Source organism: Pseudoliparis swirei, chromosome 20 (genome assembly GCF_029220125.1).
Source record: "Pseudoliparis swirei isolate HS2019 ecotype Mariana Trench chromosome 20, NWPU_hadal_v1, whole genome shotgun sequence".
Lineage (NCBI taxonomy): Eukaryota > Metazoa > Chordata > Actinopteri > Perciformes > Liparidae > Pseudoliparis > Pseudoliparis swirei.
The window spans coordinates 14,063,883-14,089,951 of NC_079407.1; the positions used below are offsets into that span (position 1 = coordinate 14,063,883).

The 26,069-nt window shown below is 41.4% G+C and overlaps 1 protein-coding gene across 1 annotated transcript in view; it reads left to right on the forward strand.

The window, feature by feature from the left end:
- cntn5 (contactin 5) overlaps positions 1 to 26,069 on the forward strand; it is a 124,857-nt gene that overhangs the window by 97,047 nt on the left and 1,741 nt on the right. Inside the window, exons 12-23 of the mRNA XM_056441420.1 lie at positions 4,103 to 4,247; positions 8,754 to 8,881; positions 9,267 to 9,442; positions 10,671 to 10,791; positions 12,656 to 12,814; positions 15,012 to 15,161; positions 16,085 to 16,155; positions 23,182 to 23,416; positions 23,514 to 23,623; positions 23,774 to 23,960; positions 24,129 to 24,241; positions 25,562 to 25,730. Of these exons, the coding sequence (XP_056297395.1) occupies positions 4,103 to 4,247; positions 8,754 to 8,881; positions 9,267 to 9,442; positions 10,671 to 10,791; positions 12,656 to 12,814; positions 15,012 to 15,161; positions 16,085 to 16,155; positions 23,182 to 23,416; positions 23,514 to 23,623; positions 23,774 to 23,960; positions 24,129 to 24,241; positions 25,562 to 25,730 (1,764 nt within the window). The remainder of the gene's footprint in view (positions 1 to 4,102; positions 4,248 to 8,753; positions 8,882 to 9,266; positions 9,443 to 10,670; positions 10,792 to 12,655; positions 12,815 to 15,011; positions 15,162 to 16,084; positions 16,156 to 23,181; positions 23,417 to 23,513; positions 23,624 to 23,773; positions 23,961 to 24,128; positions 24,242 to 25,561; positions 25,731 to 26,069) is intronic.

The window sequence follows — 26,069 nt, forward strand, 5'->3', positions numbered from 1 at the left end:
AATGACTTGTTGGTATATATTTATACAAATGGGGAGCAAACACTAAAAGAGAGACATCATTGGTTTCTTTGATGGAATCTTCATCACATTGAATAAACAAACCCTCCCTTCAGGCTTATTAACTTCCATCGGATATTTGTTAGTCAGTGTTCCCTATTGTCATTTGTTAACCAATTATATTTACCAGCAGTGGTGGAAAGTAACGAAGAACATATATATTCAAGTAATGTACTTAAGTGTAGATCTGAGTGACTAAATGTATCTAACTGCTTTATAAACAGATACATATTTACAAGTACAGCTGAAAAGATGAGAACATTTGCCGAACCCCCGTCCTCCTGTGCTTCTCTGCCAAGCTGGCAGAGCCCGCATGGAGCCCACACTGAGTCACAAACTGCATTGAATGTTATCAAATTATTAGAAAAAGTAATTTCGCAGAGAAGCAGACAGAAGGATCTTCAATTTGTGTTTGCAGGGTAAATTCAGGATGTCAAACTCATACAGCAGTGAGAACAGGTTAAAGATAGAGAGAGAAGCTCGAGCCTACACAGTGTGCAGGGGAACCAGCTCATCGCCTGGCTGTCGAGACTGAAGACAATAACGTGAAAGCAGAGTGTGTTTACATTCAGTAAAGCTTCGGGAGTATCACTATGACACTACGTCGAGCCATGACGAGCTTCGAGTCCACAAAACCAACCCGAAATTTAGCTCCGAAACAATTGCATGAGAGTCTATGGTGACGAGCCGGATAGTTTTTGTACCCTGGTTGGAGGTCGGCTGATGCTCCGCTATGATTGGCCGTTCTCCGCATAAGAGGCGGGATTTAGTGAAGGGTTAATGAACTGAATTATTTTCAGGTTCCAGCTTTACATATATTAAAATGTACAGCTTTTCTTTTTAATTATTTTAATCTATTTGTGTAATAATATAATACAATTATGATGATATTTGACAGACAGTGAGAGACCAGCTAGATGAAGAAGGATGTTTATTGTTAACAGATGATATGCAATGATGAAGTCTCAGAGTCTTTGGCGCTTGGACTCTACGAGGAGATTTGTAATTGAGGGCCGACTGCCCCGATCAGCAATGAGACTGACCCCCACGTGGAGTCCAGACCTGGTGCTGCTGATGAGCTGATGGAATGATGAGTTAAAGTAGATGGATCCGTGAAGACTGGGTGGAGATGGGGATGTGGAGGGCTGCGTAACAGCAACATTAATGAATTGAAGGTAGAAAGACAGTCATATTTAAATGAAACAGCAGCAAGATGGTAGATTAGCCATGTCATTGTTTCCCCGTGCTTATTGGATAGGAAAACCAGCTGATCTGCGCAGCTGCTCTCACGATTGACGGCGCCGAGCGATGACAGCGAGTAAACAATGAGTGAGCATGTGTGAGAAATGATTAGCAGACATATGAGGAATAAATGGCTGGCATGAGGGGTGTGTTCTTCCTGTCTGAACTTGCGATATAGCTCCATTTGTCGGCTGTACTTCTGCACATTGTTGTACATATTTTGTATATTTGTATCCTTTTTTGTAAATAGCAAAACAGGCGTCACTTTAAAATGTGAGGACACTAAAAGCAAAAGGAACGGTGCTCTTCAGACTAACACATACGGCTTCGGGCTAAACGCACAACAGTCATAGCGAGTGGCTGTCCACTGTGTGGATGCACCATTTGCTCCTTGAAATCGTCTATACTGGGACACCCATTCCCCTTTCGTGTTTCCTAGAGGGACACTTTGATTTACTGTCCGTGTGGCATGCCCTTTTTTGAAGGGGAATGTGGGGCATTTATAAAATCTTATTAGAAATGTGTTTTGCGGAAAAATCCATGAAATATTTTGTCCCTCCACCCATCAATTTACAATCTGTGAAAAAACGACCGCTCTTTCGTGGATTTGAATGCAACGTAGTCAGAAAGTCTCGTATTTAATACGGTTTCCGTGAGCTGATGAGGAAGTTTCTTTGCGTTCCTGAGAGACAGTCACAATGATGATGTTTGGAAGCTGGTGATGAAGGCTTTCATAACCACACCCCTCAGGCATGTCATCCCAGTGACCTGTGCTCTGTGGAGATGTCCACAAGCAAACACTATCAGGACGGATTACACGGCTATTAAAAGCCCGAAGACGAGCAATCACTTGCGGCTGCGCTGGGGCAGCGGCTGCCCTCGCCCTTGTGATCTTGTTCCAGATCCAGCGCTTCTGGGAGGGTAGCAATAAGGGTACGGCTGCCACCAGCTGCAGGCCTGCTCTTATTTTGATGAAAACAAATACCCACAGCAGCCGCTCTGTTTTCTGCTGTTTTCTGTGTCTAGAGGGACCTCTGCCACTCAGGCAACTACTCAGCCTCAAAGACACAAGTGTTGCAGGGACAGGGGTCAGCCTGTAGCTACAGATGGGATTGAATTGTCATTGTGTATAATGTCACCTTTTAAGCATCATTCAGGATTAAAATGAATCCCTGCTGACAAAGCCTTGCAGCCTGGAGATGGCCTTGATGTTCAACACAACTGCATACCAGCTATGTGTCTGCTTTGTGCCTGAAGCCTTATTTAGACCATTAGTGCCTAATTCATTCTCTGGAGCCAGCCATGATTGTTAAAAAAAGACATTTATTCTTCATTCAGGCAACCTGGTTAAATATGGGTTAACACTGATTTCATAAAAGCAGTGTGAATCATCCAAGCATGTCATGATTAACATGACAATTATTTAGTCATTAGACTGAACAACACAATGTATATGTATGGAACTGTTGTGGATACTGAATTAGCACGTACTTAAGACAAAGTATGGTGTACTATGCAGTATATAAAAGCATGTTTGTAAAGAGGCATGCTTAGTTATACATCACGTGAAGAATCTAGTTATTACTGTGAAACAAATTAGCCTTTCTGATCAAGCATTTTGACTCATGGTGTGTCAGTCTAAACCCTCTAGCAGTTTTAAAATAATGACATTGAAATGTCACAGTTGAAGGCGTGTTACGTGTATTCCGTTTTATAATTGCATTACGTTTTAGCAACCACACAATTATTGAAAAGCCACTTAAAATAAACACGTTTGTTTTACTTTATTTAATTTTTAATTTTTTAATTTTACATTTATTTAACCAGGAAATGCCTCATTGAGATTAAAAATCTCCTTTACAAGAGTGTCCTGGCCAAGACAGCAGCAGCAGCACTTCACACAAAGTTCCATACAATACAACATAAAACAGTGACAGACAATATATAAAACGAAAAACAAAATCACAGCATGAATAAAACCAAAACTAAGACTCAAGTCAACACAACCCAGCTCACACAGGAGCACATACCTCCGTCATATAAAACATCTACAGCTAGATGAATTTCCCTCCAATATTTTCAATCTATTTTTAAAAACACCTAAGGAGACCGGCTCCCGGAGACCCAGGTCTGTCTGCAGCAAATTTCAAGCCGCAGGAGCAGCAAACAAATTACCACATGGGGGCCAAAATAAAAAATCACACACACTGTGATTGTCCAGTCTTATTCAGCAGAAACATAACGATCCCATTGGTGTCATTTCCCCTCGAGCTGAAAACAGCTGCGCAGCTGTAAGACAAGGCAGCGTCGTTTTGGTCTTAGTTCATTTGTGTGACGAGAACAAATAACACATTAACCCTTGTGTTGCCTTCGGGTCAATTTGACCCGATTCAATGTTTCACCCTCCTGTCGCCTTCGGGTCAATATGACCCGATTCAATGTTTAACCCTCCTGTTACCTTTATATTTACTAACATATTTTACCCTTGAGGTCAATATGACCCCAGCTATTAAAATCTCCAGAAAATTATTAGAATTAATATTGTTTTCCAAGTTTAAGTGTGAGGTACTTTATGTTTGTTTGTTGACTCCCGAAAGAACACCGACATTAAACATTGAATCGGGTCAAATTGACCCGAAGGCGACAGGAGGGTTAAATATTGAATCGGGTCAAAATGACCCGAAGGCAACACAAGGGTTAAGCCCTTTTATCAGGAATGTATTTTAGAATATTAGTGTGTTTGTGATGATTTGTGTGTCTTACTTCTTCAAAAGTTAAAATGCTGTGCGTCTGTCATGCACAGCGTCGGCTCCCGTCTTTGTCCACAATCCCGTACGGGTCATTGCCACGCTCGGAAAAGACGTATCGCTGGACTGCAAACCCAGAGCGTCGCCCAAACCACGGATAACATGGAGGAGAGGAGACCGGAGGATACAGCAAAGTAGAAGGTACAGAAACTCTCTAGAAACATCATGATTCACTCATTTATTTTGTATTTATTTGACTGGGACAATGCACAGCTGCTCAGCTTTAGCAGAGTTTTAACTATGAGCTCATTTACATCAGGGTAGGAATCAAAGAATAACATCTCTACTGTCCCAGTTAGAAAGCCTTTATTATATGACATAATAAAAAAGAGTTTGGGAGCTGTGTTAAATCCTCCATTTTACTGCAGTCTTCCAGAGCCTCAAAGCTGACAGGGATGTAAGGTTTATTTTCAGCTGGGTCGACAGACTTCATCATACCAAACCATAGCCCAACCTCAAGCACACTTTCCTTTTTACCTTCGCATTGAAAATGCGGAAGGTTATGTTTTGATCGCCGTGTATTTATTTATTTATTTATTTGTATGCGTGTTCCTCGCATAACAAAAAGAGTTTTAAACCGAATCGCATGAAATTTGGTGGGATGATTGGTTATTATCCGGGGACCATTTGATTAGATTTTGGGATCAATCGGGTCAAAGGTCAAAGTCAAGGTCATGGAAAGGTCAAAATCTTCTTGAATCGCATGACATTTGGTGAGATGATTGGTTATTATCCGGGGACCATTTGATTAGATTTTGGGATCACTCGGGTCAAAGGTCAAGGTCATGGAAAGGTCAACATCTTCTTTTTACCATAGCACGGTCCATTTTCATCCAATTGTCATGCAACTAATGCCAAAATGTTCATAATTCAATGCCCAATCTTGTGATATGCGAAGGTATGCGCTCTACCGAGTGCCCGTTCTAGTTTTTTCTTTTTTTATATTGAAGGAAAATATTATTGATTAAATTGTGCAGACGGAAATTGTCATTTAATATCTTATAATCTGACACCAGTCATCACATTGGTTACCATCACGATTTCCTGGCCCTTGATTTGCAATGTTGTCTGTAATGGCCTAATGTATCCAAATATATTGCCATGAGACCCAAGCCTTTGTTCGGGTTCTAAAAAGTATGAGAAATGTGTGAAACTCAAGGCAGAATAATTTCGTACCGTTGAAAGAAATCACTGAAGTAATGGTCGGCCCGGAGCTCTTTACTGTGCATCCACAAAGCAGTTGTTATGTATGTTGGAGAGCGTGTTCCGGTGCCTGGACTGTCACCCGTGAACTATTTTAGACGTTTCCGAAGGATTCATGTTAGTTTCTATCATTGGGATGGATCGTGCACATTTTCTTTGCAGACGCTGCTAGATGTGCTGGAGGAGCTCCATGTTATAAATAGGATCCGAATTCCGAATTTTTTTTCTCTCTTTCTGCACACTTTAGAGAACAGAATATTAAGAGGGAAACGTAATTGCCCTGTAAAATATGCATGAAGTCATGAAAAGTGTGTCTCCCTCATTATCATCATATTATTTTTTACATCGCGAGTTTTTCATGGCTTAACTTCAAGTGTTACAGTTCCGGCTCAGGCCCTCCAGGAATTGCACACATGTCCCGTTGTAACACATCACATTTTCATTACTGTAACTGCAATGAAGTGTCACTGCTAGAATAAAACACCCTTAGGTACTGCCGAAGCTCTGGAGGCTCGTCCTCCACCCCGCCTCCTTCTCAGGGATGCTGACAATTTCAACCGGCTCAATTGCATTTGGAATTCACCTCGAGTTTGATGCATTATTTTTTATGAGAAACGTCCCTCTGTTGCACCTGGAGGGGGCTGAGCAGGGCTGAGCAGGGCTGAGGGCCCATCAATCAAACTGAGCGACGCGGCTGAAATTATCAGTCAACGCTGAGCATCCTGAGTTTTGAGTGAGAGAACGGGACCTTTGTTTATCAGCTCATACTCGGCTGTCTGTTCAACAGCCTCACAGCAAGGGCAACCGGTTGATAATAAGATCCTAAGTGTGTTACTCCTTCAGAACAGCCTCTAACAGGTGAATGGAAGCAGGAGTTTTCAGGGACTGGTTTAACTTTCGGAGGTCGGTGGACATGTTTCAGAAAAAAAATGGTCCTCTGAGCTAATTCTGAATGTCTATTTTTCTATAAAAGTGCTGGCTCCAGTAGAACTGATGGATGGGGAGTAGTTAGAAAGTGCGTTGCCCTAAAATGGTGATAAATGACCTTGACTTGTCAGATCTTTTTTTTAACACGGGTGTGTGTGTGTGAGTGTGTGTTGTTGGCGCACACCGCGCTGGGAGATTCATACCTGTCCTGAAAAACCGCAATCGTGTTTTTATCTGACTTCAGATAAAGCCATGTGTTGAGAGGGCAGAACATCGTTAACACCCTATATTGTGAAAACATCTGTTCATTTTCTCTTCAGTCATTTATCGTTTACTATCACTACTGGGGCTGACGTTGTAATTTGTGTGGTCCATTTTCTTTAGAATCTCAAATTATTCCATCATTCAGTATCTTTGAGTGAAGTATCTCCACATGTTGCTTTCATAAAAGCACAGATCAAGTTAAGAGTTTGAACTTCCAACCGCATTGATTCAACTTGTCTGTATGTTAATGATCCGGATAACACAAGTGTTTAAGGGGTCCCTGCTCGACCTTGCGAAAGGGTGATTCCTATCTGAAAAAAACGAAATCAACGGGACTTTTGCAGGTCTCGGCCAGGGTGACTCTGGCAAGGATTTTCTGCAATTACCTATCGTAAAGCAAAGAGTTAAAGGACGGAGAGACGTTCTATTCGTGAGAGAACAGGGAAGGAATCGAAGCAGCTTCCGCGTTTATCTGGCATTGACAGCTGTGCTGACTTAATGAAGGTTTGTAATTAACATGGATTTCCGCTAATGTTTACGGCTTTTGTCTCTTAAACAGAAAGTATTAATCCCATTAGTTTGAAAATATGTGGCAGACTCAGTTGAAGCCTTCAGACTCTTTGTCTAAGAGTCAGACTGTGCCTACAGTAATTAGGTATTTCTTATTAAAAGTGTATTTCTGATTTCATGTGTATATAAGTATTCTGTAGCGTTCTGTTTGGCTTCATGTCAGAAAACCCCTTTCATATTCAAAAAATAATAATTATATATATACGTTTTCAAATGCCACATAGGTTTGCTGTCATGGTCCAAATATTTCTTTTTAATTTCCTAAGGTTGAATTAATTTGCATATTCCTACCTTGTCCTCTCTGCCTCGGTGTCCTCGTCAGTTGTGAATTTTAACCCTAATTTGAAAAATGATTTATGGCTGCAGATTGCCTCTGAATTGTCTGATATGTGGCAAGATTTTGTCACGCCCTCGTGCATTTCAATCACCTTGCCCGTGATGGAAAGAGCTTAAAGATGCAAATATAAATGCCAAACAACACAAATTAGATTATAAGATGACAATGAGTCAGATTTTGAATATTTTCGAATGAAACAATAACTTTGTAAATATTCATCCTTGACTATTCAAGGCAATGCTTTCATCAAATGTGATATAGATATTTGGATGAGTGAAAGGGGTTTGCAGCAGACGCTAAGGGGATTCCTGTCTGCAGCCATCTGCTCACACGCTTGTTACACCCGATACTATCTGATGTCAAGCGCCTAGTTCTCCAGCTGTTATTCACAACTCTGAGCGAAGTGTTTATCCCTTATTGCTAGTGTCCTTCAGCTGGATAAGAGGCTGCTTATGAATACAGGTGTGGTGTTGTTGTTTTATCCTCCCCTCTCTATTACACTTGTGTTTCCCAGGAGGACAGCTCGGTGATGTGCGTGCCAGTTTGACAGCTTTTGTTTTTAGATTCATCGAATGCTCTAATATTTAGGGTTTGTCAGGTGGATCCATTATTGTTTATTTAGATTTATGGAAATATAGATGCAGAGGAACAAAGAATCTATTCTATTTAATGTTGTGTCACGTGCTCTACGCAAATGATGTTCTAAAAATGTCCTTTTCATGAATTTGAAATTATACAGCAATTACTTAGATGGCGGGCTATTGTGCTCTTTTGATGGCACAAGATCAGATGTGGTGCATTGTTGCACATTGAGTCAGAAGAATACTGTGTTTCTTTGTTTTTGGCATCAATCCTTTTTTTTCTTTTTTTTTTACAGAAGATATTTCCCGATTACCTGAAGCTGTATCTTTATTGTGACATAGGGCTGCATTGTGGTATCTGCAAATTAAATGCATTAACACATTTCAATTCCTGATTAATCTCGACTGAAAAGGGTTTATTTTTCTGTTCCCTTTTGTTGCGTAACAGATGCAAACACTGTCCTTGACTCCACATCCCATCAGTCTTCTGAGCTTTGCCGTAACACAAACAACATACCGTCAGGCGCTTGTTATCCTTCAATTCAATGATAATAATTTGCCTTTCATTTTAAGGTTTTCCAGTGGATGATTATTTTGAGAATGTGAGCAATTCGTTTTTATCCCATCCCATGTGAATATTGCTTTTCTTGTAACCCGACGCAACCGCCAACTCGCGGCTTCGTGCCCCAAAAAACGTGCCGAGCAACTGTTCGTCAGTGTATTTGTTTCTCATACCGGTATTGATTCTTGTGGCCTGTCTCCCAGGATTATGTTGTTACGGAACAATACTCTGAGAATTGTCAACTCCAGCCGAGCAGATGAGGGGAACTATGTGTGCCGAGCAGAGAATCAGCTGGGCTCGGCAGAGATGACTGCCGTACTGTGGGTAAAAGGTAAGTGATGCCCGGGGGCCTTTTTTATTTTCTGCCAAATTAGCACAAGTCGGCCACCAGTAAACAGTCCCCAATGTCATTTTTTTTGCTCGGGTGCCAGGAAATATACTGTGCTTGCTCAACCGTGAACCAAGGGCTCTCACTTTCATGAATCATATGAAAAGGACACGGCGTAAAGGCCTTGGTCTCATAGATGCACTGTACCCAGTCTAGATCCAGGCCGAGCAGGGTATTTATTATTTATCCAAACAATGGTGAGTGTGTGTGTGTTTTTTGCCAAATTTACGGCCCAGGTTCTCGAAATTGCTCAGGCAGTGGAATGCAGCGTCTTGACGCTAGCTTTTGGTTAGCCTGAGGTGACAGTGTCGCAGCTTTGTGCTTCCAGAGGCCATGCGTGTGGAGCTCAGCCCGAACAGAGTGGAAGTGACCGTGGGGGAGAGCGTGGTGCTGAGCTGCAAGGCCGCGCATGACTCGTCGCTGGATGTGGCCTTCCAGTGGTTCTTCAACCAGAAACCCATCAATTTTCGACAGGATGGTGGCCACTTTGAATACATCCAAACAGTAAGAGCAAGAGTAAGAGCAGAGGGCTAAGAATACAATTGTCCTGTTGGTCATGGTCCTGTCTGTCTGTCTATTTGTCTCTCCGTCCGTCAGTCATCCATTGCTGTCACTTTTAATTGCATATTTATGTGAAAATAAAAACACAAATGGAGATGGACCCATACATCATGATTTTTAAATCAACAATAACCATGAATAAGTACAAAGAAGATGAGATCAAAAATTAAATTGTAATGTGTTCATTATTTCTGCCAATGGGTATTAATGCTTTTGTAGACATGTGACATGCACGTCATCTTCCTTATGAAAGTCTGGCTTTGTAAAAACATGGGTGCAAATCCATTCACCATCTGACAGTCCTGAGCTGAACCCATTCTTCCTGTTGGGTTGTCTGCCTGTTTGACTTTGGTCATTTAGAATAGGTCCAGGGAGACACGGACAAGGATACTCTGAGGAAGATGTCGTATAAATTCTCCCAGTGAAAAACAAAAGTTACGCAATCAAAGAGACACTTAACCTTTGCCTCCCTAATACATCACGGTTACATTGTTAACCTTGTCATTGTAACCACCCCCGACAGAGGAACCTTTCTACACGGTAACATTGCTCGTCACCTTGTACACTCAAACGATTATGTGTTCAACTAAGCTGAAGATCACTTTTTTTGAAGCATCAGTTTGGAACAAAAAGTCAATTTCAAGTAACTTTCATCAAGTTAATTTGGTTAATTGAGTTTAATTTCCTCTCTACATCATGCAGAAATAAAATCATTATTGACCAAACCATGAAGTGAAGTTGAAAATAAATGTGCAAGAATGTAGGGAGTCCTCTTTATGTCACTATTCCTTCATCAACAGTCACATCTGTCCTGATGTGTCCTCTGCTGCTGCCCGTGCTCGGGAGAGAAAGTATTTGCAGTGACAATCCGTTCGGGCACAGCAGATTCCTGGCTAATGCATGGTTTGTAATTTTAATCAGGTTTCGTGCTAAACAGCTGCCTGTGGAACTTGAATTATTCCCAGACTTGCCTTCGGCGTTTCTCATTTCAGCAGAGAGAGGAAATACGGGGAGCTGAAGAATGTAGCAGCAAGCGAGCACCTGAATTAAACAGGAATCTCTCAAGCCGCATGAGCCTCGACAAGATGTTAAGGAATCTCACTTTTCGTGTCAAGTGCATTTAGGCCTGCTCAATACTTTCTTCTCTCATCCTGTTCATTCCCAATTGCAGCAATCTTCAACAGTGGATCTGATGATTAGGAGCATTTTGTTGAAGCATGCTGGGAAGTATGGGTGCCATGCCCAGACCAGTGCTGACACGGTGTTCACGGAGGCCGAACTCATAGTTCGAGGTGAGCTTGTTGTCGGTGTCAGTGCTCCAGTACTCTGTGATGTCTTTGTGCACTCTTTTGTTTGAGGCAGGTACGCGCTCTCCCCCCTGAACTACTACCACAAAACCCCAAAACAAAATACACATGGGTTTCTCAAAAATAATGATACTTGGCATGTTCAGTAGAAATGGACACGATGACAGGCCCTACTGCGAAATACTGTCAACGTCTTATCTGTTTCTAAAACCTATGGGAGTACATTCACCCATTATTAACTAGTGTAAGCACCTTCATATTATGCTCGCTACTGATTGCAGCAGTAAATAAATAAATACCTGGCTTTAAAGGAACAGCGTTGTTCCGGATTTTAATTGTCCTTGATAAGGTGGTTTACTTTTAAACTGCAATCCTTATCTTTTTAACCGTTTTTTTGCTGCTGAATCAGTTTGACTTCCTGGATGTATCCTTCAAAAGTATATTGTTGCCAGCTTCTCTCTGTAATCGTGTTTGCAAAAATCCGATACAATTTCTACAGCGAGTTCAGCGAGTGACAGTGTGGGCTCCACAGAAGCTCCGACAGCTCGATGGAGGAGCAGTGCAGGGCGGGGCTTAGCGAAGGGTCATTTGCACAATGACTATTTCCACATTATTGCTCCCCTTTTGATCTTTTGATCTTGTCAAATTCCTTCATGGCCACTGTGAGTTTGGCTGGAGAGACGGTCTGGTCCGTCTGCATGAACAGGTTTAATGGGTGCTTTAAAAACGATGGGCTGAAATGTCTAGTGATCAGATTCTGTGGCTGTTTCTGCTTGTTGCTAAATGTAATGTTCCCGTGATTGTCCACGCAGCGCCTGGTCGTGTTTAAAGGCTGTTACTTCTAGACGACATAACAGGAAATTTTGTTTTGCTTAGTGATTGAATATAGAAGGTTTTTGTGATCATTAATATTTATATTGTGGAATCCATGATTTCAAGTGTTTTTTTTGTTTGTTTTTTACATCCGATTTTATGTTCGATTTATCTGAAAAACATGACGTTACACAGATTTTTTTCTAATGAATCATTTCATGCAATCATTTTTAATTACATATATATTCATCACACAATGTATATATTGATGTATTTAACATATATATTTTATTGATGTCTAATGATTGTTTTTTAACAGTACAGTAAGCTCTGCTACAGGGGAGGATATATGTGTTGGACACACTATAAAGAGGGTTCTGTTCCTACAATATGCATCTTAATGTCCCCAAATGCAAATGCCCTTTCAGTGCAACCTTGTAATGGACACTTTTTGGGACACAGAACATTGGTTTTCATTGAGTGCACCAGCTGCCAGCTTTTCATTTCCAGCTGTTCAGCCGAGAGTCCTCAGACATTTGCTGCTCTTGCAGATTACGTTTACTTCTGAAGACTGAGGTAAACACATGTTCAGCTGTGATAGAACACAGGAAGGTCTACCACACAGTCATGCTCAGTAGAACTAGTAAACTGCCTCCAGAAACCCCTGAAAAGAGAAAGCTTTCATATCCTCTAATCAGCAGGAAATGCTTGGCAGCAGATCTGTGTCAGCCTGGTTCAGTTTCCTGTGTCTTTGTTCTCGTCTGTTGTTTGTTTGTGCAATGTTTACAACAGAGAATTGATGTTGTCACTATATGCACACAGCTGCACATTTTTCTTCAGACTTGCATGGTTGCATCCATTAGTGTATCTAATGGCAACGATGCACAGTGACTAAGACATCCGAATATGGGCCATCTTACAACAGCAACAGAGATTGTTTTGTGTTCACCCCTCGCGTCTTGAGCTTTCTGAAGCATTGGTGGTTCAGCCGTTGCAACCTGTAATTTAATCTGTGTCCTAACTCTGTTTCCACTAGGTCCTCCCGGACCCCCTGGAGTGGTGATAGTGGAGGAGATCACGGATACCACGGCCACCCTGTCATGGACTTGTGCCCTGGACAACCACAGTCCTATCAGCACCTATAATTTACAGGCCCGCAGCCCTTTTTCATTGGGCTGGCAAACTGTCAAAACAGGTAATCAATAAGGCCTTCTAGATCTGTGAGGTTAATATGAGGCAGTGTATACTAATCCTGCCCAAAGTTAAGTACGGAGATGGATACTCAGCCCAACAAGAACATGGCTACGGCTGTCAATAGATATAACTACACATTCTTGTTGCAAGGTACTTTTATATATGAACACAATCAGACTTTTAAATCCAGTAAGAGTCTTAAAACCCAGAAATGAGTCAGCATTTTTTACACTTCAGATTCTCTCATCTCAAAGTCAATGTTTTTTTTTTATCAATGGGGTTTGGGTTAAAAATAAGGTGAAAGAGAGAACAAAATGTCATGTCAAACTCTCGTCTGCTTTTAGCTTAAGTTATGATGAAGGGAAGTCAGGTGACCTTGGCGTGGTTTGTTTTATATTCACTTTTTACTTCTGCCGATTGCTTTAATACAAAAAAAAATTTGAAAGTGTTCATTTGAAGAAGATTATCTTGCTGAACAAAACATGTGTCATAAACTTAGCTTTTTAACAGTCATCAAAAATTCAAGAGAGTTTCCTTTTCTTCATAGCAGCCTGTTTAAGAGCTTGAAATGCAGTTATCTTCCAAACTGTCGTTTTATGTTTCAACTTGGTCGTTGTTCAGAGGAGCTTAGCAAAAAGCAATTTGTGCTCATATCAAATGTCTTTGCTTTGAATTTTCATATCAGCGGTTAGTGGGAAATTAACCTTTTGGGCTTGAATTATAAGACCTATCCATGTTCATTCAGTATAGATGCACTTAGAAAACTGAAACTGAATTAGCTGCTTTTTTTCTGGACCTTGGCAGAAAACCCATCAATTACTAATACTTAGTATTTTAAGGTAGAAGGTTTGCTAAGCATTGTGTGCAAACCATCTTAATATGTTGCATGATAATAATAATAATAATAATAATAATATTCATCCCCGCAGATACATGAATCACATTTTGTATACACTCCTCTCACATCATGTTTGTTCAACCACATTAAATTCGATAAAGCACAATTAGGACACTGTGATGTATAGTCAGTGTTGAACTCGAAGGGGACCGAGGCTTGTGCTCTCAGTCCCTGCACACAGAGTTATCAGCTCCTGTTTGAAGAGCCTGATAGAGTGGTCTCATCGTCAGCTGCTACGGGTGATAAGAGCGTGAGCTCCCAGAAAATGGTCTTAGTTACGAGACCTCTGGTTCGCTTGTGACACGGGTATGGGTTCAGGCAATGTTTGTTGTTGCAGGATCAATATGGACGGAGCGTGATTGTGGAAGCACTGAAGAAGCTAGATTAGTCATGTTACCTGCTTGTAATTTCTTTTTTTTTAAATACATTCATGAATCCTGCAATTCTTTTTGCTTCACTCTCAGGATGCGCTCTGTAATTTCAGCGCTCTTTAAGTCCTCTGTTGATACTGTGAGATTTGATTGAAAGCAGCTTTCTTCTGTAATGAGTTATACTTCCTGATGCGCTCTAAAGCTACGATAAAGCCGTCGTTCAGACTTGAAAATATCCCCAAGTAAATTGGGTATTGTCACCACCTGGTGAAACAATATGTCACAGGCATCCGGAGGGAACTACGCCGATGGTGTGTTTTGGGTTTTTTTCTGGCTCTGTAATGGACTAGATGTGAAATGAAACAACGTCCATGCGGCAAAAGTGTCAACTCGCAGCTTTTACACACAAATGTGAACATTGTAGCAGATAACCTCGAGCTAATCACTCGAAATCCAGACTGTTTGCTGTCCTGGCTCCTCAGTGGTGGAACGAGCTCCCCACTGACATCAGGACAGCAGAAAGTCTCTACATCTTCCGTCGGAGACTGAAAACACACCTTTTCCGACTATATCTGGATTAAAACACAGATTAGCACTTCAGTGGCACTTAGATAGCACTTACTTATGGTACTTTTGTAGTTCGACTATGTTGAGGAAATGTTACTTCCTGTATTCTTGTTGTTCTTAGTTTGTACTCTAGGTTGAAATGCACTTATTGTAAGTCGCTTTGGATAAAAGCGTCTGCTAAATGACATGTAATGTAATAACCGCAGTTTTAGGGAACCAAAAGTAATTGGACAGGTTGTCCTCGGTCTTGAAGTCATCACATTTAATCGTATATATAATCCTATGTAGTTATTAGAAGATACATGCAGCGTGTCTCACACGCTTTACATAATGTCCTGATGAAGCAACGTTCCTGTCTGCAGACCCAGAACCAGTGACAGGAGACATGGAGTCTGCCATGGCTGTGGAGCTCAACCCCTGGGTGGAATATGAGTTCAGGGTGGTGGCCAGCAATGCCATCGGAACCGGGGACCCCAGTGCACCGTCTAGAGGCGTTAGGACCAAAGAAGCAGGTAAATACACCAAGCTGCAAATATGCACAACATTATAGTCACATTTTGAGTCCAGAAACTTCTGGAATATACTCATTGTTGATTTTATTGTAGCTACAGTACTTACAGGACCCCCACATTGCCACCTCATGACCCTGTTACGTTCCCATTGTTGATATACTCTATTCTAATTGAGCAAAAGGGTTGACAATAAGCTGCTCACATGAATTTCAACAAGGGCGGTGTTTCCCGCTGAAGCCGCCTGTCCTTTAATGCCCAGAGGCAAAGACACAACAGAATATGCTCTTTATGGGGCGCGGAAATTGACTGAGACGGTCTGCATCAGGCGTGCCGCTTCACTAACTGCTCGTTCTCGTCTAAAAAAACGTAATAATTACAGAGGTCAGTGGTCATTTGGACATGGCTTATTTAGTCTGCTTCAGCGTAATTAATAGACTAATTACTGCATCTCCACACGGTTGTGGTAATTCATCCTTAAAGTTATAATCTCCGATTGAAAGATGAACAAAAAGAATTGAAAGGTTCCGAATGCAGCAGGGAAACCTAGTCTAGCACTCAATTTGATTGACAGGCACAAACATCAAACAATATATAGAGTTTTTAATGTTTTCTCATGCTGAAAAAGGCTTTGTTTACTTCAGCGAGGTTTTTTAAAACATCGCTGAAACAGTGTCTCGTTGTGTATATGATCTGTCGACTCCCGAAATGCTTTTTTTTCTTTTATCATTATGACAAACTTGGCAATTAATAAAACCCAAGGTAAGCTCAATTGCCTGTGGTCATACATGAAGGATTTGGCCTTACATCTGAATATTTTTGGAGTCTCTTTCCTGTATTGTCTTTTCTTTTCCATCAAAAACATGTTGAAGTGCGTTTGCAGTGTGGTGTCAGTGATGCATTGTTAACCTTTCTGCTTCACACAGTCCCGTCTGTGGCGCCATCGAACGTGAGCGGAGGGAACGGCCGCAGGCACGAACTGGTCATCTCGTGGGAGGTAGGGTCCTAACTGCTCTTGTAGCACAACCGTGACAACTTGCGTGCAAAACAATTCAAATGTCACAGATGAGCCGACACAGATATGTGTTGAAGAAACAGGAGTTAATGGGAGCTTTTATTTTACTGTAATTTAACTTTAAAATAATATTTCTCGCTTCCTGTTTCGAGAATTGTCAGCAGTATGACCAGCGTCGGAAATACACGAGGGCAAAACTGCCCCGAAAAAATATAATTTTGCCCCTGATATCACTCGGAGAGGGGCAAAATATGCCCCCATAATTTTGATAATTTAATAGTGTTTTGTTTTTGTTCTTAATCTGGCGACTACTGCCTTATTATTGCCATTTTTAAGACAATTGCTCATATACTGTAAGCCTAAATAAGTATATTTATTATTTTTGAACAACGGTTAAATGTTATTTTACGCAAGTTCCAAAAAGTGCCCTCAATTTCTTTTAACCCTCCTGTCGCCTTCGGGTCAATTTGACCCGATTCAATGTTTAATGTCGGTGTTCTTTCGGGAGTCAACAAACAAACATAAAGTACCTCACACTTAAACTTGGAAAACAATATTAATTCTAATAATTTTCTGGAGATTTTAATAGCTGGGGTCATATTGACCTCAAGGGTAAAATATGTTAGTAAATATAAAGGTAACAGGAGGGTTAAACATTGAATCGGGTCAAATTGACCCGAAGGCAACACAAGGGTTAAAAATGCCCCCGGATTTCAGTCAGTGGGGGCAAAAATAGCCCCCTAAAAAATATATAAATGCCCTACCCTGAGTATGACATTCAAACTGTTTTATAAAAGAAGGATATGATATCAGTATCTCTACAGAAGGCGTTAAGCTCCTTCAAATTCAAGATGCTTACTTCTCTGAACATTCCCTCGCTTTATCAAGAATGATGATTCAGAAACAGCCACAGGTCATGTATTAATTACACCAGAATGATAATTATTCGAAAGAGTTCACGAATGTTCCCAGCAAAATTTAAAGTCTAAATGTTAAACTTTACCATCGAAGGCTAATAGAAATGCAAAAAAAATCAATGTCTTTCCAGTCAATAGATTAGATGCTTGCTCATAATTAACCTGCCTTGAATGTCAATATGTTGCTTTATGTAAACAGAAATGTGGTAACGAGATGTTAGTTCTCAGGGGAGGCGCTCAGGGATCAGCTGCTAATAACTCATAAACTGGAGAGTATTCAACTTCATGTAAGAAAATATACGAATGCTGTGTAAATATGGGACAAAGTTTTACATTTGTTTTCTTTAATATTTATAATTAATGTAAAGAGTATAAGTCACCTATGTCATTTATAGAAATACTTCACAGAGAAAATGACAATTTGTATTTCAGATACTCAGTTGCCTATCCAAGGGAACACGGGCTGAGTGATGGTGATTCTGTGTGTGAAGTATTCCTTTAACCTTAAAATCCCCTTGTGCTGTAGTTCACGGCCCTTGTTATCTGCAACACATACACTCACCCACCTTTAAAGCAGGTTTACATTAATCTTTTGTCTCACGGGGATGATACTAGGTGAGCTGCAGATCATGATAAACATAAATACAGATTTGTCATTTGACTTTTAAAGAAAAATGTTGATCCTGTAAGCCAGTGTATTTTTCAACCTTTCCTAAATGTGACTGTGAAAAAAAGCAGTGCCTGCGGGATTGAAAACCGCTCGCATACAAGCACAGGAATGATTCTTTTTTGATTTTTACATGATTAAATGTGAGAAGAAACATGTGGTGTAAATATTCATTATTTAAATTTGAGAAAGTATTCCTCAACACAAAAAAAGATGTGATAATTAATGTGTATGTGAAGTGAATTTAAGAACATTCCTGAACCTGCAGGTTGAGAATCAGTGTTATAAATATATTTATGAAAGAGTGAAAACAAGCCCAGTGAAACAAAGGTCCCTTTAAACATCGGTGCTGAAACAGCGCTGCCGATGTTCCCTTAAGGATTCAACTGTCACTAAGTCATAAATCCTGCATGTGAATGTGACATAATAATCATATAGCGGTTGTTACTGCATGTGCCATTCATTAAAAACCTTCAAATTGTGTTGCCTGGGAATACTTGTCAGACATTATTAAAGGGGATAAAGCACGGTTGATGGACGACGTAAGTCCTCTAGGCTCCTAAACTTGAAGGAAACGTTTTAAAGACTTGAAGATATACAGATGATTGCATTAGTTTACAGTCAGTTGCTTTCACTCGAGCTGAGATATGACGAGGAGACACAGTTTTCACACACAGTCCTCTTCCCACAACCATCACAGTGGGATCTAATTAAAGCGTAGAGGAATGTTTCAGACATAATGATGAGAAGAGTCTGGAGATGTTCTTAAAGGTAGGAGGAGACACGTATTGAGGGCTTAGCCGAAGTATCGGAGGTTGGCAATCAATTTTGATCGGGGTGAAGAGAAATGTCATTGAATTCAAATTGCATTTTTGGGCTGAAAACTTGTTGACAGACATTTTCCAAATAGATATTGATCGTGTTCTTTTTCTCATCTATATTTGATCTAATTATCTCATCTCTGAAGTTGTTTTCCCTCCGTAAATAAAAAACCTTAAACGAACAAAAGGACATGCCAATAATAAACTATATGTGATGGACAATGAGTCCATTAATGAAAGCGCATGAACAGAATATCATGTATGTGGTTGAGCTTCATGCTTCAGTCTAATTAATGTAGCTGCGCTGTGATTGAATTTCGCTTCGGTCAGCATTCCTGCAGCGACCTGTCAATCACGGTCAGCCCGCCTTAAAGCATACTCCGCTTTATGGTCTATTTGAACTCCATTATTTACGAAATGAACATCATACTGTATTGAAGAATACATGAAAATAGCGATTGAGACCATATGCTCATGTTTACAATGTTTACTGAGGAAATAAATCAAGTGAGAAGTCATCATTTTCCCAGAGACTTCCATAGTCAGACTTATTTTTGTAACCAGAGGAGCCGCCACCCTGTTGGTCAGTAAAGAGAATACATGTTTTAAGACACTTCCGCATTGACTAAAATGACCCAGGTGTACATGCACAGCTGTGATCCTCCTTACGGATATATGCTCATTATTCCCAGTGCTCTCACACAACACCACGATACCAAGAGCTGCTCGGGGGCTCAGGTGAGCGCTCATCATCAGCACCGGGTTTTTTTCTTTTGAAAAGGAGGGGATGTGTTCACCCATCTGCTACAGTATTCGACATGATTATTATGACATCACACATGCGAGGGTTTGAGCGCTTTGTACTGGGAAGTGCTTCAGTCCGCTCAGGCAGGATGCTTTCCTACAAGATCAGAGGCTGAAGCGGTTATTGTAAAGAGAAAACACTTTTATGAGATAAAGATTAAACTGTCCCGGGGGAAATAAACGGCATGACAGCAGCAAAGAAGACAATGCAAGCACCAGAGCCTACTCAGACAGCACAGAAACAATATGTTGAGCATTGAATACAAACCTCGGAGTGAAATAAAGCCTATTGACAGATTTATGGATTCAGTGACAATGTTTTTTCGGGACATATTTCCAGCACATATGCATGCGGTTTTCTTGTCTGTCATTGGCTCTCCTGATTTAAAGAGCTTGTGTCCAAGAGAGATCATCATGATGACGATACACAACCCTAGGGTCACAGCGCATTGCATTTTAAACGCCTTTTTCCTTCTGTTAGATATGTGTTCATCCTCACAGGTTCTCAGAGTTAGAAAGAAGGCAAGCCGGGCCGTGTGTTACAGAGCCGGGCCAGTGATTCAGACACTGTGAATTATTCATTTGGGACGCACCAGAGCGGCACAATGAGGATTAACCTTGGAGCTCGCAGCGGTCCCAAATAAATCCAAAGGATGTTTGCGAATATCTATGTGTGATGTAAATCTTGACGAGGGTTGCGCAAAAAACGTAATAACTCTGACACCAAGTGAAGAAGATATTAGCGGACAGCTTGGCTCTCGACCCGGTCTGGCACGCAGCGTGTGCCGAATTTCTATGAGCAACGCTGAGAATTTGCAATTGAGATGAGTTGAAGGATATATTGCCAAGGGAACGGTGAACAGATGTGGAGGCAACTGACATTTATTCCTGTAATTATTAAGTATAGGAGTCCAACTGCCACTGGGAAGATAACCTTCGCGTGAGGAGAAGTGCCCCTGCGTGGCACATTATGGGGGATAATGTCCACTCCAGATGGGTTGGCTCCAGCATTTCCTGTTTATAAATGAGAATTATGCTCTATAAAGAGTGTCATTAGAGTAGCTTGTAGAACACAGTGACGACCTCCTTATGAATCCATGCAGCACCCCCATGTTGGGAGAAAGATTAAGGGCTACTTTAAGTGACACAAAACAATGATTGGTTGACTGTGCAAGAGTCCTTTCAAGCGGTGCACCAATTCAAGTATGGTTGTTTCTTTCTTAAGGACTATATTGATGAGACTCTGCAAAGCTGCAGCTTTTTAGTTTCAGCAATCCTCCGGACTTGATTTCTTCAACAAGTGTGCGTCATAATGTGTGAGCATCGTTGAGTCTGCTCGTCTGGTTTCATTCAGCTACAGAGTGTACAATAGGGCAAACAAATGTAAGCACTTTTTAAACGATGCTCTCCAGACGCTCCGTTTTGATGCAGTGTCCTCCTTTTGCCACTTCAGGTTGTTTAAGCTCTTCCCTATTTCTTCTCCTTTCTGCTAAATGCTCTTGGACTTAAATCAGGACCTCGTCAGTGATAAATGCCGACGGATATCAAAGGAGACGGAGCACAAATGTTAGCCCTATTTTGGCAGTCGAGGCATGCGAGCGCGCTACAGCTCTGCCTCTCTGATCATCTGTGGAGAGTTGTCAGGGCCTGAACAGCCATGGTGGGCCGGGTTGTTAAGCAGGAGGAATGACTAAACAGCCTCCGCAGTTTCCTTCAGCCGTCTCATTCGAGTCGACGGTGGGAGACTGTTTCTTTTTTTCTTTCGCTGGGAGCCATTGGGAAGACCATTAGTGATGCCCCTACAGTCATGGTGACTGAGACCCGGCAGGCCCGGCCAGTTCCTCCACAGGACTTACCTCAGTTCAATCAACACACCGTGTCCACACTTGCCCCGCAACTGTCTCAATTCCCAAACCCCCAAAAAGTGTTTACAGACTTAACTAGCTAATTTGTTGATGTTGCTTTCAGACCAATATTCCTCGGCGCATCTTTAAAAGCCTTGCCAGCTCTGATACAAACTGTGATGGAAGTTAATTCATTTCCACTGATCATCCCCGTAATTAGGCAGTCATGGTGATTGAATGAAATGTGAACTACATCTCCATCCACCACCAATCCCTCTGTGGACTGGATGGCTAATTTTGGTGATGCCTTCAGGGTACAATGTTACTTTGAAGCCTATGCAAATCAACACATTACAGTTTGCTGACTTTTTGTTGCCAAAAGAAACGGTGGACAGGTGTTTGTCATTTATTAAATTTAGATTGTAAACCCTGCAGCCCGTATTTTAATTAAATTCAAGCTCACTTAATGAATTGGCTTTTGATTTGATTAAGTGCAGAGCAGCTGTGGAAGACAGCCCCCAGTCCCGCCACTTCAGGAAAGCCACAGCTTAAGCATCGCAGCCAACACACAAAACATGTGTCCCAAAGAAAATCCTCCCGTCAGACATGGAAAGATAAATGTGCTACATAATGGGGACAACTGAGCCAGAAATGATTTGTTTCCATTACTCAAGACTGACTGCATCTTTATTAACACTGGCAGACAACAGGTAGTAAATTAAAGGTGGGTTCTATGGGACTACCAGAGTAAAAAAGGCATGTTATGTTTTAATGAGAGCCCACTTGCACAGAAGAAGCTATTTAACCCTCCTGTTACCTTTACATTTACTAACATATTTTACCCTCGGGGTCAATTTGACCCCAGCAATTAAAACCTCCAGAAAATTATTAGAATTAATATTGTTTCCCAAGTTTAAGTGTGAGGTACTTTATGTTTGTTTGTTGACTACCTAAATAGCCCTTTAAACATATAAAAAAGTTGATATTTCTTATATGTTTGACACAGTGAAAAACAGCCTGGGGTCAAATTGATCCGAAAGAACACCGACATTAAACATTGAATGGGGTCAAATTGACCCGAAAGGTAACAGGAGGGTTAAATGAGGAAGTAAAGCTTAATGCACCCTCAGTCACGGAGCTGTGCGGTACTGGTGCCGCTACAGTAAGACAGGTACACTCAAAAAAGCGATTCAAGCCCTTCTTAGAGGTGACACATTTAAATATTGTTTGATACATTTAAATAAATCAATTACAAAACGAAGATATTTATATTGAATGGGTGTAACACAAAATGTAGGGATACTTTCATTTATTAGATTTATTTAAGTTACACTCACAAAAACGATTCAAGCCCTTCTTCGAGGTGACACATTTAAATATTTTTTGATACATTTAAATAAATCAATTACAAAAATAGATATTTATATTTAATGGGTGGAACACAAAATGTATGAATACTTTCATTTATGAGATTTATTTAGGTTAGATGGTGTGCATATCAACTCAAAATAAATGTGTTTCATTGAGGACGACCCTTTGCGCATGCGCCAGCTGAGAATGAGTTGTTTGCATGAGGTGAAGACATTTTCAGGGCTGTACGGTGGTGTAGTGGCTAGCACTGTCGCCTCAAAGCCAGAGGGCTCCGGGCCTGCCTTCTGTGTGGAGTTTTCATATTTTGTTCGTTAGTTAGTTTATATTTTGAGTTGGACAAACACAAATTAATTTAATTGAATGAATATCGTTATTTTATTTTAGATGTATTTGATACAAATGAGTTGGACTAACTTAATTACATTGTATTGCACTGATGTGCTACATTTGAGTTGGAGTTGCATATAATTATTGGATGGAAAACCTGCCAACAATTTAATTGAGTTCATCCAATGAGTCATTTCTTTGAGTATGCGCTTAATCTCAGTGATGATCAGTTTCTGTCCTTCCACTTTATCCATCAGCCCGTATCCGAGGAGTTCCAAAATGGTGAAGGCTTTGGGTATATCGTCGCGTTTCGCGCCAACGGAACCAGAGGCTGGAAGGAGAAGATGGTGACGTCCGCGGACTCCACCACATACAATTACCGAGACGAGACCTTCCCTCCCCTCACCCCGTTTGAAGTGAAGGTCGGAGTGTACAACAACAAGGGCGATGGGCCATTCAGCAACGTTGTTATCATCCACTCCGCTGAGGGCGGTGGGTTCCTATTCCTGGCTGCGTTGATTTTAAAAGTACAGAAGGAAAAGCTTTTCTGCATGTTTATGGTTGTCCCCGTTTCAACATTGCTTCACAGAGCCGAGGGAAGCGCCGTCCGATGTGAACGCTTACAGTATTTCTTCATCGGAAATTAGGGTCACCTGGATACCGGCCAAACCTGGCCCCGGGAGACCAAGAGGATATGAGGTGTGTGTGTGTGTGTGTGGGGGGGGGGGGGGGGGGTTGCATCCGCACTTGCACATTTTCTGACTTGTTGCGCGAGCATGTGAACATCCGAGAGCACGAGTTGAGGTTTGACCGTTTATTCTCGAATTTGTTTTCCTTTCGTGTGAACAGGTCAGCTACTGGAAGGACGTGGAGCAGGAGGAGTCAGGGGCAAAACAAAGAACTGTGAGGAACGAAACATCCATGGTCCTGACAGGACTGGAGGGCAACAGTCTGTATCTCATCACTGTAAAAGGCTTCAACAGCATCGGCCACGGTCCTGCCACTGCAGCTGTCACTGCTAACACCAGGAAAGCCCGTGAGTACAACACTGACACGTATCATGGCACACTGTATGGAATACAGGCGAGCTGTGCAGTTTGCTCCAAGTCCCACTCTAAAAATGGTTGTGATTGACCTAGTTGGTTGAAACTCTGCTTACAAGTCTGTTTGAATGTTCACCCAGAGCGCTGCGTTCTCTCCTCAGCTCCTGCTCAGCCTCCTACCAACCTCATGTGGATTCAAGAGGGCAACAACGTGTCTTTGAACTGGGACCCAGTAAAGGCAAAGGACAACGAATCAGATGTCATGGGCTACATGGTAATGATCCTTCTTTAAAGTCACGTTTCGACAACTGCATGTAATCAGGACAAATATAATAAGGGTGTAAATATATATTTGCCATTTGTGAGGAGCAGCTAGTTCCAGTTGTACTTTTTTACCAAAGCAGGCGTCTCATGGATAATTTAACAATGGAATAGCTTTTCTGTTATGGCTTTGAGTTCCAATTATTTTGACCTTGTATCTGAGAAAGCATGATTTTACTGCCAATTTGGTCCAACAACATTGACCCAGTATCTGAAGAGTGAATCAATTTAAACTGCTGAATATATTATAAGACTCATCTGAAGTGTAAACTTCAGGTTCAGCTCGTTATCTTGGTGATCGTAGTGGACGTTTCCCTCCTAACCTTTGTGTGCACACGTCTTGTAACTTTGACTTTTTGTATTTAAAGAACCAAACACTTTTGAACAAAGTTGCTGATCTCTTGTGCTGTGGATTATAATAGGAGGGTTTCATGTCCAGCCAAGCCTGCAATGTGCTCCAACTGCAGCTCATCAATGTCGACAAAATTCTGGAAATCTGAAATATTGTTGCTGCTCTATTACTGTTAAAGGGACATCATAATGTGTGTTTTTGATACAGAGTGCATATGTCATGTAAACTCAATAGTATCCCACTGCAGAGCTCCAGACTCAGGCAACTCCATCACCAGGACCCTGAAAAGCACGTCCATATCACCTGTTTATCGCGCCTCTTTATCAATCTACTGCATGTTTATTTGCTGCCATATTGCGCATGTGTGTTTTATTGTGCTTATGACTAAAGTAGGGTACTTAGCATACATCTAATATCACATCCATGCACAAGCTCTACCACTAACACACAAAGGTAAACAATGTCCATAAAACCTATAAACATAGAACTTATAAGGCTAGGTCACAGAACGTTCAGCAGCAAATTACTTTGACTAACATTAATAAATTGCTAACATTCAACATTACGACAAAAACAACGAACAAGCAAAGACATTTCTAATTAATGTAAATGAATACATGTAGCTCATTTTAACGTTAGTTTGCAAACGATATAAGGTCGGTAGTCCCCGTCACCTAAATAAAGTTACAGTTATCTCAGAATACTACGGTCGTGTTGTTTACCTTGTGGAGATATTGGTGGAGGTCGTGTGGCTTTCTCAAACTAATGTACGCGTGCTATCGTATCCTGACGACCGTCTCTGACGCCGCGGCGCTCGTGAGAGGAAAGGGCTCAGCGATGGAACGCGGCCCCGAGCCTCGAACTCCGCAGCTAGACTCTCCTCTGTCAAACCTAAAGTGGCTATGTGACCTTGTCCGGCAGGTGCTACTCAAACAGGAGGGCAGAGGCCACAACCAGGTGACGAGAACCATCAACCCCTCCACTTTGCTCTCACTGCCAGAGGGAGGCACCTATATCATTGAGGTGCGCGCCCTTAGCGAAGGGGGAGAGGGAGCGGTCAGCTCCCAAGTCCGCCTGGTCACCTCCTCCGGTAAGCTAGTTAGTTGCCTTCTCCCTTCTCAGTCACAAACTCCCTTACCTGACTTCTCAAGTTCAATGTCTATGCCCAGGCTGTTTTCTCTTGAGTTCTGCCCTTAATTGAGTCTTCGCAGATGTTGTGTGAGCCAAGTTTTCTTTGGCTGATCCTGTTTTAATTACCTCGCCCACACAAGCCTTCCTGCTCTTGCACAGCCAATGCATTACTTCTAAGCAACTGGATGAACAGAGTTTGCAGTCCTTCATGTGACACTTTGTTTCCCTTCACCAACCTTTTTTTATTTCCGCCACTTCTTCCTCGAGTCCGAGTCATTCGAAAGATCAATGAAGTTAT